General features: G+C 44.1%; 1 protein-coding gene across 1 annotated transcript; it reads left to right on the top strand.

The window, feature by feature from the left end:
- Positions 1-2442: 2442 nt before the first annotated feature.
- On the top strand, positions 2443-3282 carry LOC130462981 (uncharacterized). Its single transcript, XM_056831986.1, has one exon. The coding sequence runs from the start codon at positions 2443-2445 to the stop codon at positions 3280-3282; it is 840 nt and encodes a 279-aa protein (XP_056687964.1).
- The last annotated feature ends 9115 nt before the right edge of the window (positions 3283-12397 follow it).

Genomic DNA, 12397 nt, shown 5'->3' with positions numbered 1-12397 from the left:
TAAGCATCAATGTTGGGCGGCTTGACTTTGGGTTCCCTCGGGGCTCTCATGATGGAGTCTGCAAAAGGAGTGGTGTGCCCTAGGGCCATGTTGGACACCCCCTCCTGAATGTGATATACAGGGTCTTGACGCCTTGAGTAGGGTAGCCGCTGGGAGGACTCGCGTCCGCGAGTTTGACGGGTTGGACGGGTGGCCCCTGGACGCGCCTGGCTCAGATGCGTATAAGTTGGATGAGGGAGAAGTCTATCCGGCATGACGGGGGTTGACCCAGTGTCAGAAAGTTCAGACTCAGAGTCAGGCAACTGCTCTGCGCGTGGCTGCTCACGTCCTCGGGACGTTTCTCCGATCAGCCGCCGTGGCATTCGGCGTGGTAGGTAAGACATTGCCTGATTGGGCTGACTTGTTGGCGGCTGTCTCCTTAGGTCCTCGCCTGTCAGCCTGGTCCAGACATTTGGGGGGCGCAAAGAAAGTGTTGGCCTATTGCTTGCCGGCCTCTCATGATTTGCAGCCACAGCAGTGGTGTAGATCAGCATACTCTTCTGTACCTCAGCATTAACTGTCTTTCCCACATCAGCTTGGAACTCAGCCAAAATAGCCCGAAGAGCACCCACAGAGACAGGCATATCAGGGTTCTCCTCTATTACCGTATCCACCCGAGGATCCAGGTGTCCTCCAGGAGGGGTGCGATTGGCCTGGTCGTCCTCCTCGCTGAGCACCTCTACCTCGGCAGTGTGACGAGGGGTGTGCCCGGCCGCAAATATACGCGCGACATCTTCGGTGATTCTTGTGGCCGGCGTATGATGTTCAGTCGGCATTTCTCTTTCGAGGGGTGGCCGCTCTACTCGCGTAGGTCGCCCAGCATTGTTGTCCTGTCGTTGATCTTCCATGTTACCGTACCTCCCCACAGACGGCGCCAAATGTTGTGGGGTTTTTCCGGTGAGATACCTTGGAGGTTTCTTGGTAACTTTTAAAGATTAAACAAGATTGTATTTTTATAGAGAGAGAAAGTAGAGAGAAGGCAAAGCAACAATTGCTCTAGAATGTATTGATTGTGACCCCTTTTTCTAGGGAAGTGGGAATATTTATAGTACTAGGTTTTTGGGGGAATGACCTAATATTCCCCTTGCATGATTGGCTGGGGAATGGGAGGAGGACACGTGTCCTTTCTCCTTACAATTCTCTGGTCCCTTTTGGCAATAGTGGGCTGTTTGGGCCTATTGTGCTTAGTCATTCACTTGGGATACATACTAATTAAGCCCCTTTCCAGGTATAGGTTTTATACATACATTTATACACACTTAAATACATACATTGTAGATACCTAGATTAATACTCATGCCTCGGAGTAGACTTCGTATGATTTCTGCTTAGGGGGCGCAATACGTGCCATGTGTCACGTCCTCATTGGTACACGAAGGCGCGGTAATTTTGCCCACAACATTTGCCCCTCAAGAAGGGCATTTCTGGAAACACATTCCGGGTATCGCTTCTTGACTCTTGATTTGCATCTTCATCTTTGGGTCAGGTGTTGAGATGGTGACACGTGTCACCTTTCTCCATTTTGCCCCTCCCTATATATAGAGGGGGGGGTAAATTTCATTTTTTTACATTTCGTTTTCTCAGAGCTGTCTCATAGGCGATTTCCGGCGTATTCCTACCACCTCAGGCGATTTTCGGTCTGTAGTACCGTCATAGGCGATTTCCGGGCACCACGAGGATGTTTTCCAAGGCTGAGGGTGCCTATGACGGTACTACAGACCCAGACATGCACCTAGTTGTATACCGTCACCACATGTATGTTCAAGGAACCAATGAAGCCACATGGTGCAAGTACTTTCCAGCTACCCTCAAAGGAGTAGCATACAAATAGATCGAATGACTGCCCCCAAGATTAATTACCTCCTTCAACGAGCTACAGGCCCTGCTTTCCACCAGGTTTTTGGCATACAAGGAAGAAAGGAAAACAAGCATGCACCTGGGCTGCATTCAACAAGGGAAAAATGAGTCTTTGCGAAGCTATGTGAAACGTTTCAATCTGGAAGCAGGACAAATCCCAGATCTGCCCGATGGCGTCTCCTTCGACAATTTTGTCAGAGTCCTAAAGAAGGGATCATTCAAGTTTGACTTATTTAAGAAGAAGGTGCGAACGATGGCAGAAGTCCTAGACGAGGTCGATGCCTTTATTCATGCCACAGAAATATGCAGTGTGTCCAAAGATGGGAAGGCTGGAGAGGCGACAGACTCATCCGGGAAGAAAGAGAAGAATGACAGGAAGGTCTCACGAGTTAATGGTACTTGGGCCCTTTCGAAAGAGCATGATACCAAATCTCCGGGCAAAAGAGAGGACGACCGCAGGAGAGAGAATATTTTGAATACAATACTGACCTTCTCACAATCCTAGTGGACGTGGGGACCAGGTTTGACCTTGAACGACCCTTTCCAATGAAGTCTCCTGCTGAGAATCGAGATCCTAAGCTGTATTGCCAGTTCCACGAAGATATAGGTCATGATACCAAGGATTTTAGAAGCCTGAAGAGGGCCCTAGATGGCCTGGCTTCCAAGGGGCACCTGAAGAACTATCCCCAAAGAAGCGCTCACGGCACGGAAAAAAACCAGTACAAGAAAAATAAGTCACCTGTCTCAGCTGCAGAAGGAAATCACAGCGAAGGGGGATTCGTAGCAGTCATATTAGGAGGACCAGCTGCTGGAGGACCCACCATGAGGGGACAGAAAGATTATGCCCACCAGCTAGCTCAAGTGATGTTATTAGGAAAGTCACCAATGGACCCATTCCCCCGGATAGAAATATGTGAATCAGATGGAGGACGCGTAGCCACCCTGCATGACGACCCTCTCGTTGTCGAGATCAAGATCTCCAACATGAGGGTAAAGCGCATATTGATAGGTACAGGAAGTTCATATGATATAATGAGCATGGAGTGTCTAAGCCATCTAGCACATGACCCTAAGACAATTGAAAGAATCCACTACCCTATCATTGGCTTTGGAGGAAGCATCATACACCCTGTGGGCGTCATTACCTTTCCAGTACGAATAGGAGGACGTAATGATGGAAGAAAGATGGGTGTGGACTTCCTAATCGTCAAGGACTTGACTGCATACAATGTCATCTTGGGACGTCCTACGCTGAACAAGATCAAAGTAGTGGTCGTCACCCATCTCATGCTCCTGAAGAATGTATGTGATGACGGAGCGATAGGAACTATACATGGAGATCAACAGCAAGCACAGGACTACTATCTCACCACTCTTAACCCGTAAGCATGGAGGAAGGATCCGGCCGGGATCAAAGGCAAGAGAAAGTATGAAGAAGAGCCACCAGCAGCTAACGAGATTATCCCACTAGTAGAAAAAAGTGGCTAGGAGATAGGATTTCAATGGACTAGTCAGGGTATTTTATGTAAGAGCCTTCAAAACGGCCTAAAGTCTATGTAAGAGCCTTCAAAACAGCCTAAAGTCTGTGTAAGAGCCTACAAAACGGCCTAAAAGTTATGTGAGAGCCAACAAAACGGCCTATAGTATGCGCCTGCAAAACGGCCAACCTACTTCGCTGCTTAGCTAAATACGAACTAATTCAATGATAATATTCTTGCTATCAAATTCTGAAACTCTCACTATCACTGCGGCCTAACAAGCCACACATCGCATAGGAACTCTCAAAACCAATATATAAAAAACACACGCAAATTGACTCAATAAGACGGTCAATCAAAAACTGACAACTCCTCATCGGCAGCGTCAGAAAAGACTAATCGGTTGACGGCCTAAGGAGTGGCCTAGATAAGTGCACAGAAGGCAAAAATATTCATACATGCGCACACGGCGCAACAAACCCAAACAAAAGAATGCCCAAAGGCATCAATGTTAATACAAGCGCCTGCGGCGCCACAGAAACCAACAATAAAATGAAAAAACTTAGGGGCAAGGGGTCGTCCAGCTACCATCCTGGACGTCCTGGTCTTCTGGGGAGTTCACCTCCTCTTCCTCCACGTCCTCATCCTCCCCGTCACTGAGAAACTTAGGAGGATCGAGCCCGAGGCGCTGAGCGGCCAAGACGGCCATCTGTTACGAAATCCGGCGTCTAAACCAGGAAAAGTCTTTCCCGTCCATCGCCTGATCCCAAGCTTGAAGGAACAGGCGGCCTCTCCCGAATAGTTTCAACCTCAGCCTGGGTGGCCTTGAGCTTCTTCTCTAAGGCCTCCACCTTGGTAGAGAAGTTTGTAACTCGCTCCGAGACGGCAGTCTACCCCATCCTAAGAGCAGTCAGCTTCTCTTCATGCTCCATCTTTTCTGGGTAATTCTCAACATCTTCCTCAGCCTTTTTGAGAGCAGCAGTCTCAGACCTGATGGCCACATCCATGTCCTCATCAATCATTTTCGCCTTCTTCTGGGCGTACTTTTCATGATTGTCGATTTGGTCCTTGTGGTTCAACATCTCTTGGTGCATGTTGAAGCGGTACTGTCTGCCCTCGGCAAATCGGATAAAAAGCTGTCAAAAATCAGAACAAACTTAAGTCACCTCTAAACGTTACGAGAGGGGCTAAAAAGAGTTAGTAAAAGAGAAATAGTAGGGAACTCACGTCAAGCATGAGGGACTGCATGGCCCCAAAGAACCCTTCGTCAATCCGAGGAAGAGATTTCACATAATCCCTAGGGATAGCCGCGTAGACGGTAGAAAGGATTTTTTCCTTCTCCTCCGAGCTAAAAGCACCAGACGGAGGAATCTGAGCCACATCGGCCCGCCTCATCCTCTCGAAGACACCACCTGGACCAACATATAAAACACCGACCAGTAACAAACTACAAAGTTAGCAAGACGTCCTAATTTTTTACGAAGCTTACTAGCTGGCGAAGCAGGTGGGGGCATCGACGCGTCCCAGGCGAAAGAAGGGTCCCTTGACTCCCTAGACGATGGGACAACAACACTGTCAGCAGCACGGTCAGCATCTGCAACTGCCTCGGTGGAGGTCTCCTTGGCCACAGAACAACCTTCCTCTGCCACATGGGTAGACGTCTCCTTGGATACAGCAGCCGCAGAAAGGTCCTCCACTCGTGGGGTAGAAACCTCCACACCCCCAGCCGGTGTAGCCGACGGCTTCGGCCCAGGCGTCACCACAGCCTCTGTGCTGCGCATCTTCTTTAAGAAGGGACGCGTTGCTTTAGGGGCAGCCGACGGAGGAGCAGGACGCTTCCCTGTAACCGATGAAGTAGGCCCCTAGAAACATCAAAGTCAGTATAAACCAAGAAACTTTAGGACGGGCCCAAATAAACAGAGAGTACCTTAGGAAGGCCACCAGAGGCCGCCTCATCCGACTACTTATATCATTCCTTCCTCTTTGCCTCTACGGCTTTGAGAACGTCGTTCGTATAAACTTTGGACAACCATTCAAGCATCTTCACCAATCCTTTGTCTTCTGGGGACAAACGATCCATGGCAGAGTCTACACAAGACAAAGAGATCAGCGAAGAACAAGAAAAACGTTATTGACGATACACACAAATTGACGTGATACTACCTCTATGTAAATAAGGACAAAGGCCAACGACCGCAAGGAAAACCGTATTGGTGAACTACCCCACATGAGGAAGCCAACTGTTAGGGACCCACTCGTGACTTTTTGCAGACAGCCGATACATTTCTGCCTGAAACAAAGGTTTTACAAGCCTCCATTCCCTTGAAAGAAGGAGAGGGTAGGCGTCAGTCCTAGACATGAAGCGCGGCCTGTAATTCCAGCGAGAAAGACTGTAACACCCCGACAATTCTCTCTTTTCTAAAATAACTTTTAAATAAATAGAACTATAGAAAATTATCAAGGCATTATCGCCCGTGTGAACGGCTTATTCAGCATTTTGCAGCGGAAATCATAAAAACTAACTTTAAGTTTATAAATAATCAACTACAGAGTTAATTCCAAAACTAGTTAACGAAAATAAAGTCAATGTAGCTAGTTCAACAAGTTTAAATTCTAATTTAACAAATCAAAGTCAACTTAGCAAATCCAAACTAAATACAAGCTCTCTAGTCCCGAACCCCAATTATGCATCATCTTCAAACCTGTAGATGGGCAACGCTTATTGATCCTTAGAGACTGCTCACCAAAATGGGTCATTACAGGATCAATAAGGCATAGCCATGATCAACACACACAAACAAAGCACGTAATCAGCAAAGCTGAGTACTACATACTAAATCAATAATAATCCTAACATGATTCTATTAAACGAACAATCCTAACATGATACTAATAAAGCATAAGTAAGGACAACCAAACATATTAACTTGAAAACCACATTTGACTAGAATAGACTAGACTTTTATAGCATTAATATTATTTTAATTGAAATAGTCAATGGACCGAGTTGTCTACTAGAAGCCTTCACTAAGGAAGACAAGGTACGGGCGCGACTCTGTAACCCCAATGACCTGCAATATCGAGGAACTTTTGAAAGAAATAGAACCGGTGATCAATCCGGCCACAGAAAAAGCCATAGGCGACCCATGACCCCAACCCCTGATTGTCCGTCACTTCAGACGTGCACAGTCTAAAGCTATTGCTACTCAGTTTCAATTTACAGATTTACTTTTTAATACTTGATTACGACTCGTCAATCACATAAGTAATATAATCAACAAGTAATCACAACTTCTTTTATCTTTGAATTAAATAAGTGATCACAAAGCTGTCAATCAAGAATTTATTCCAATTAATTCAACCTTTCCTTTAACAATGGTTAACCCCTTGATATGGGTATAAAGGTTCAACTTACTAAACCAGGTCCTCGGCCCTCATAAAGTAGTGAAATGCTAAAAGGGAACAACGATCAATCAATCCGAACCAATATATATAAAATAATATAAAGTTCCCAACTGACATGCTTGCATCAAACATCTATGCTAACATCTTATAATTCTTATAATAAAAATATATATGCTCAATGCATTAATCCAACGACATTGAACATGAACTTCCAACATAAATAAGTTCATAAATACATTTCAACATGATTTCAACAATAACACACATCCACAAACACAAAGATATATATGTACCTTGTGTAAACAAATTGATAGGCCACTTTAACGATTTCAAAAGTCGTCTACAGATAATTCTCCGCCTAAAACAACCAATAAAGATTCCCAATCAACTTCTAATAATTCACAGCCATAATCAAGCATTCTTAATACATCCTAAATTGTTGAATTAATGATTGAAATTCGTTGAAAACTCTTCAAAACATCATACTTTAAATTTCCAGCAATATAAACTCGTTTAAAGCTTTACCAAAACCAAATTATCATGCTTAGAGTATAAAAATAATATTTTTAGTAATTCCTGATTATTCTACCATGGTTTAAAACAATTAAAGCCTTAAAATTCATGCCTTAAATAATTCAAACCCTTATTTCAATCAAATTAAGAAATCTGAAAATTAATAATTCAATTATGCAATATTAAAATCTGAAATTTATAAATAAATCACAAAAATCATAAATTTAATTCAATCAAAACATAAATTAAATTAATAACATATAATTAAAACATTTAATTTAGTTAACTTAGGTTTTAAGAAATAACCCAATAAAGAAGAAAACAAGAGGCTGCCGATGGACAGGGTGGCGCAGCGGCGAGTAGGGGAGGCACCGCGACTGGCGGCGAGCTGGTAGTCGTGCGGTGGTTGTGAGCAAGAAACAAAGAAGCAACGAAGTGGAAGAGTTCCACGAGCGAGAGGGATAGATGAAGGAGGGCGTCGACTGGTGCTGTCGGTGGCGGCGACGCAGTGAGGGTGACTGGTCGATGTCGGCGGCAGAGGTGGTGGTGCGGCGGCTGGTGGCTATCGCACACAAAACAGAAACAAAAAAGTAATGTGAGGAGGAAAACGAAAGAGAGAGAGAAGGACGTGAGGGATGAGGAGTTACCGGACGGTGGAGGGCGGCAGAAACGCCGGCGAGCGTCTGCAAGGACGGCGGCCGGCGGTTGAGGTAAAGCTTAAGAGTTCACGTGTATGGTGAAGCAGGGTTTGTGAGATTTGTTCTCTTATTTTTCACGTGAAGTTGAGGGAATTGTGTTTCACGTGGAATTGAACAAGGGTGAAGGATTATGGGTTATTTGTTTTGGGCTTTATCAATATGGGCTAGGATTAGAATTGAGTTTGTTTTAATCCAAAACCGATTAGGATTGTTTTCCAAGTTCAAACGTGTTTTCATAATTCAAATTCTTTTCAACATAAAATTCTAAACTTATTTTTAATTTAATAAATCTTTAAAAATTTAGAATGTAATAAAATAAAATAAATATACGTTAATTTTATATTTATTACTAAAATTCGTAAATTCTATCAAAATATAAATAACTATACGTTAAAATATATTAATAAAATATATAAATTTACGGGGGATTACAATCTACCCCTCATAAAAGAAGTTTCATCCCGAAACTTGACACGAAAATTCCCACATTTTTCAAAAGTTTTCAACTTATTCTTACCGTAGAAGTACTTGTGCCACTCGTGTGCACTCTTTGGCCAACTTAAAGTTGCTTGTGTTACTCATGAACACATTTTTCTTATTCGGAGAGTCTATTTACTATGCATCAACATGTATAAGTTGCTAAAAATGAGCAAAAAATGCATCAAATTGTCATAAAAATAGGTAAAAAGCGCGAATTTCTATCGCATTCTACCCCCCCTTAAAGAAAACGAGTTACGCCCTCGTAACTCATCTTAGGGAATAACTTTGGATATTTTTCCTTCAACTAATTCTTCCCCCAATACTATTTTTTCGCTAAAATCATTTCAGCAAGTGGGGCTTCTGCACTTCTTTCCATACAATGCCTCAAAATGTGATATCTTAATGCTCGCATGATAATTATTGTTGCACGAAAATTGAATCAAATCTAGGTGGTGTTCCCAATTGTCCTTTAAAGTCAATAGTACAGGCTCTCAAAATATTTCCATGGTTTAGTTATTCCTCTCAATTTGACCAACGGTTTCAAGGTGGAAAGCAGTACTCATTTTCAATGTCGTCCCCAAGATTCACTGGACCTTTTGCCAAAATTTCAGACTTTTATGTCGTCCCCATGTTTTCATATAAAGGTAATGTCTGTCTCCAAATCTTTAGAGCGAACGCACTAGCAGCTAGCTTTAGTTCATGGGTAGGGTAATTAGCCTCATAAGGTTTCAACTGACGCGACAACAAGTGCGGAGGTTAAACACTCTTTTAAAATTTGAAAAGCTTCCTTAAATTTCTCGCTCCACTCGAAATGTTATTCCTTTTTCATCAGGTTGGCCATTGGTCTTGCTATCTTCGAACAGTCCTCACAAACTTCCTAGAAAAGTTAGTTGGGCCTAGGAAACTTCGAATATCGGACACGTTCTTGGAATAGGTCACTCACCCACAGCTTGGATCTCGCGTAGTGACCCCAAAATGCTATTTTCTCCAAACGAACTCACTCTTAGAGAACTTGGCATACCATTGATTCTTTATAAGTGTCTCCAATATAAGCCTCAAGTTTTCAATGTCTTTTCATTATTTGAATAAATCAGGATATCATCAATAAATAGAACAACGAACTTATTTAGGAATTCATAGAAACATCAAATCCATAAATAAGGCAGGTGCATTGGTTAACCCAAAAGGCATTACTGTAAACCCATAATGACCATAACGAGTCTTAATGAGGTCTTAGGTATATCCTTATCAGCTATCCTCAATTGGTGATACTTCGAACACAAATCAATCTTTGAGAACACACTCTCACCATTCAATTGGTCAAATCAGTCATCTATCCTAGGTAAAGGATACTTGTTCTTGATGGTGACATTGTTTAGCTCCCTATAATCGATGCACAATTCCATACTCTTATCTTTCTCCTTAACAGGCAACACACACTACAAGAAAACTAACTTTTTGCAACAGGGCTATATTTGTTGGTAAAACGTGGTTATTTGTTGGCAATAATCTTTACCAACAGATATACAATTGTTGGTAGACTATTGGTAAAATTTCCATTGCTAAAAGTATTACCAACAGATAATCAAGATTTGTTGGTATTGATTTTTTTCACCAACAATATCTAATTGTTGGTATTTCTATTGGTAATACTTATTGTTGTGGGATCTTTTACGGTGATGACGTGTCACGCGTTCCTCGGAGGTATCAAGTATGACCTAGCACGAACTTCTGGCAACCTGCAAAACAAGAATATTCCCGTAGGAATATTCCCTCTGATGCTTAAGTAAGTATATGCTAGAGAGAGAAATAATTTCTAGAGAGAGGGAAGAGCAAAGATAGTTCTTGGTTGGTGGGAATGAATTAATTGTCCCCTTTCCTTGGGATCTGAGCCCTACTTATAGTGCTAGGGTTTAAGGGGAGATGATTCCTCATCCCCATCTATGGGAGGCGTGCTCCGTTGGATAAGGGCCACGTATCCCCTTGCTAAAAGGCCTTTTAGCAAGTTGGGCCAGAGGTTGTGGGCTTCTTTAACTAAAGGATGTTCCTTTGGTTTCCCTGAATACCCAGGTCCAGGCCTGCTTCTTGGGCTCGAGCCATGGATTCGTTTGCCTAGTCATCATGACCTCCTTGGGCCTTAAGGTGGCAACTATTAATCCCACATCATTTGCCCCTCATGAGGGGTGAAAACGGACGTTAGTTCTCACTGCTCTTGGAGTGTTCAATGAGGTGACGACGCGTGGCAGTGGTAATCATTTCTTACCCCTCTATAAATAAGTGACCATTTCGAGTGATTTTCCCCATCATTTCTAGTGATCATTTGAGAGCCATAGGAGAAGGCGATTTCCGGCGTCTAACATCCACCAGGAGCCACTGTAGCGCCGCCACAATCTACAAAGTCCTGTTCTTGCAGTTCTTCATCAAGTTTCTTCAAAAACTCTCTTCGATCTATCAGGTAATGCTTGCTTTGGAAAAATTTGTTTGTTGATTTTGATCCTTCCCAATTCTCTTTTCTAATCGATGTGAGGGCTACGTCAAAACTAAGGGCGGCAACCTGCCCTTTTGACGTCTTCCCTTTTCAAGTAATGCCCCTCGTCTTGAGCCAAGTCTTCAGCCTGTGCAGGGTATCATGGTGCAAATAGAAGATGATCCAGAATTCGAAGGGGAATCTTCTTCTCCCATGGAGGAGGACGTCCCCTCAAACGAGCGCGTCGATGTCGCGCCGGCGGGCACGTCAGGTGGAGAGGAGGGTTACCTCCACCCCAGCGAGATTTTCCCACTTCAGTCGTGGCTGACTTTCCTCGCCGTCAAGGGTAGGGATTATGGGAGGTCTCTGAATCTGGGTTCCGAGTATAAGTTCCGCATGCCGGCTGGCATGGACTGCACCAGCTTTAGACTAGTGGAAGGGGAGTTTGCCGTGTACAGCTCCTTTCTGAAGCTCGGCATGAGATTCCCTCCTCACCCTTTTGTGGTGGAGTTGTTGGACGGCTTCAACATTGGTCTGAACCAAATGTCTCCCAACTCTTGGGTTGGCGTGTTTGGTTATATTCCCCGTTGTGAGCTTGAGGGTATTACTCCCTCCTTCCCAGTATTCCTGAGGATCGCCTCCATGTCTCAAGTTTCCAAAGCTGTCGCGGGTTGGCTGATTCTTACTTACAAGGGAGCTTATCGGACGGTGATGGGCAAGGCGTCCAAGTGGCATCACTTGAGAAAGAAGTGGGTGGTTATCAAAACCACCAACTTGGAGATGTGCGAGCGGATGAGACGTTGGACTGTTAAGCCCAATTTTGTTGGAAAGAGCGGCTCTTTTCCTCTGGTCTCCGTCGCTCTCTGGAAACGGGTCTCGTCTTTGTTCAAGGCCAAGCCGCTCATAGTTAAGGACAAGACGACTTACATACCCGAGGGGTGGTTGCCTCATTTGGATCAACTGGCCGATCCCGTTTTCCTCTCGGCTGTGGGCTTGTGTCCGTATATGCCGAGAGGTAATGTATCTATACTTCAGATCTCTCACTGATTTATCAAAACATTACTCTACTAATGTCTTTATTTGATTTTCTGACGAGGCCATGGAGAAGCTGGATGATGCATCCAAAGGCCGGGTGGATATGCCATCCTGGCTGGCAAAGGTACTTGACGCCAGCACCTTTGAGGCTTGGCAGCGTCAGAAGGCGGCTGAGCAAGCTGTCCCAGAGCAGATGGTTCATCCTCCTCCTGCTGAGGAGAAGGTATTGTTCAAGCCTTCCTAAGTATGTGATTTCCATTGACGTTTGCAACTTATGTGTTTTTGTTTCTTTAGAGTTCGAGGAAGGAGGTCACGGACGCGACACCTTCTTCCAAGCGCAGGGCTGGCGGCACAGGGAAACCCGTCTTCAAGTCAACGGCTTTGAAGGCATCCAAGGTGTTTGCTGTCCCTCAGACTGCATCCGC

The sequence above is a fragment of the Spinacia oleracea genome, chromosome 6, assembly GCF_020520425.1.
Source record: "Spinacia oleracea cultivar Varoflay chromosome 6, BTI_SOV_V1, whole genome shotgun sequence".
NCBI lineage: Eukaryota > Viridiplantae > Streptophyta > Magnoliopsida > Caryophyllales > Amaranthaceae > Spinacia > Spinacia oleracea.
The sequence above is the reverse complement of the archived record's forward strand: the minus strand, read 5'-3'. Positions and strand labels throughout refer to the sequence as shown.

Bases quoted from the DNA above. Each gene is read 5' to 3' on its own strand.
- LOC130462981 (XM_056831986.1), top strand. From the start codon at position 2,443: ATGAAGTCTCCTGCTGAGAATCGAGATCCTAAGCTGTATTGCCAGTTC.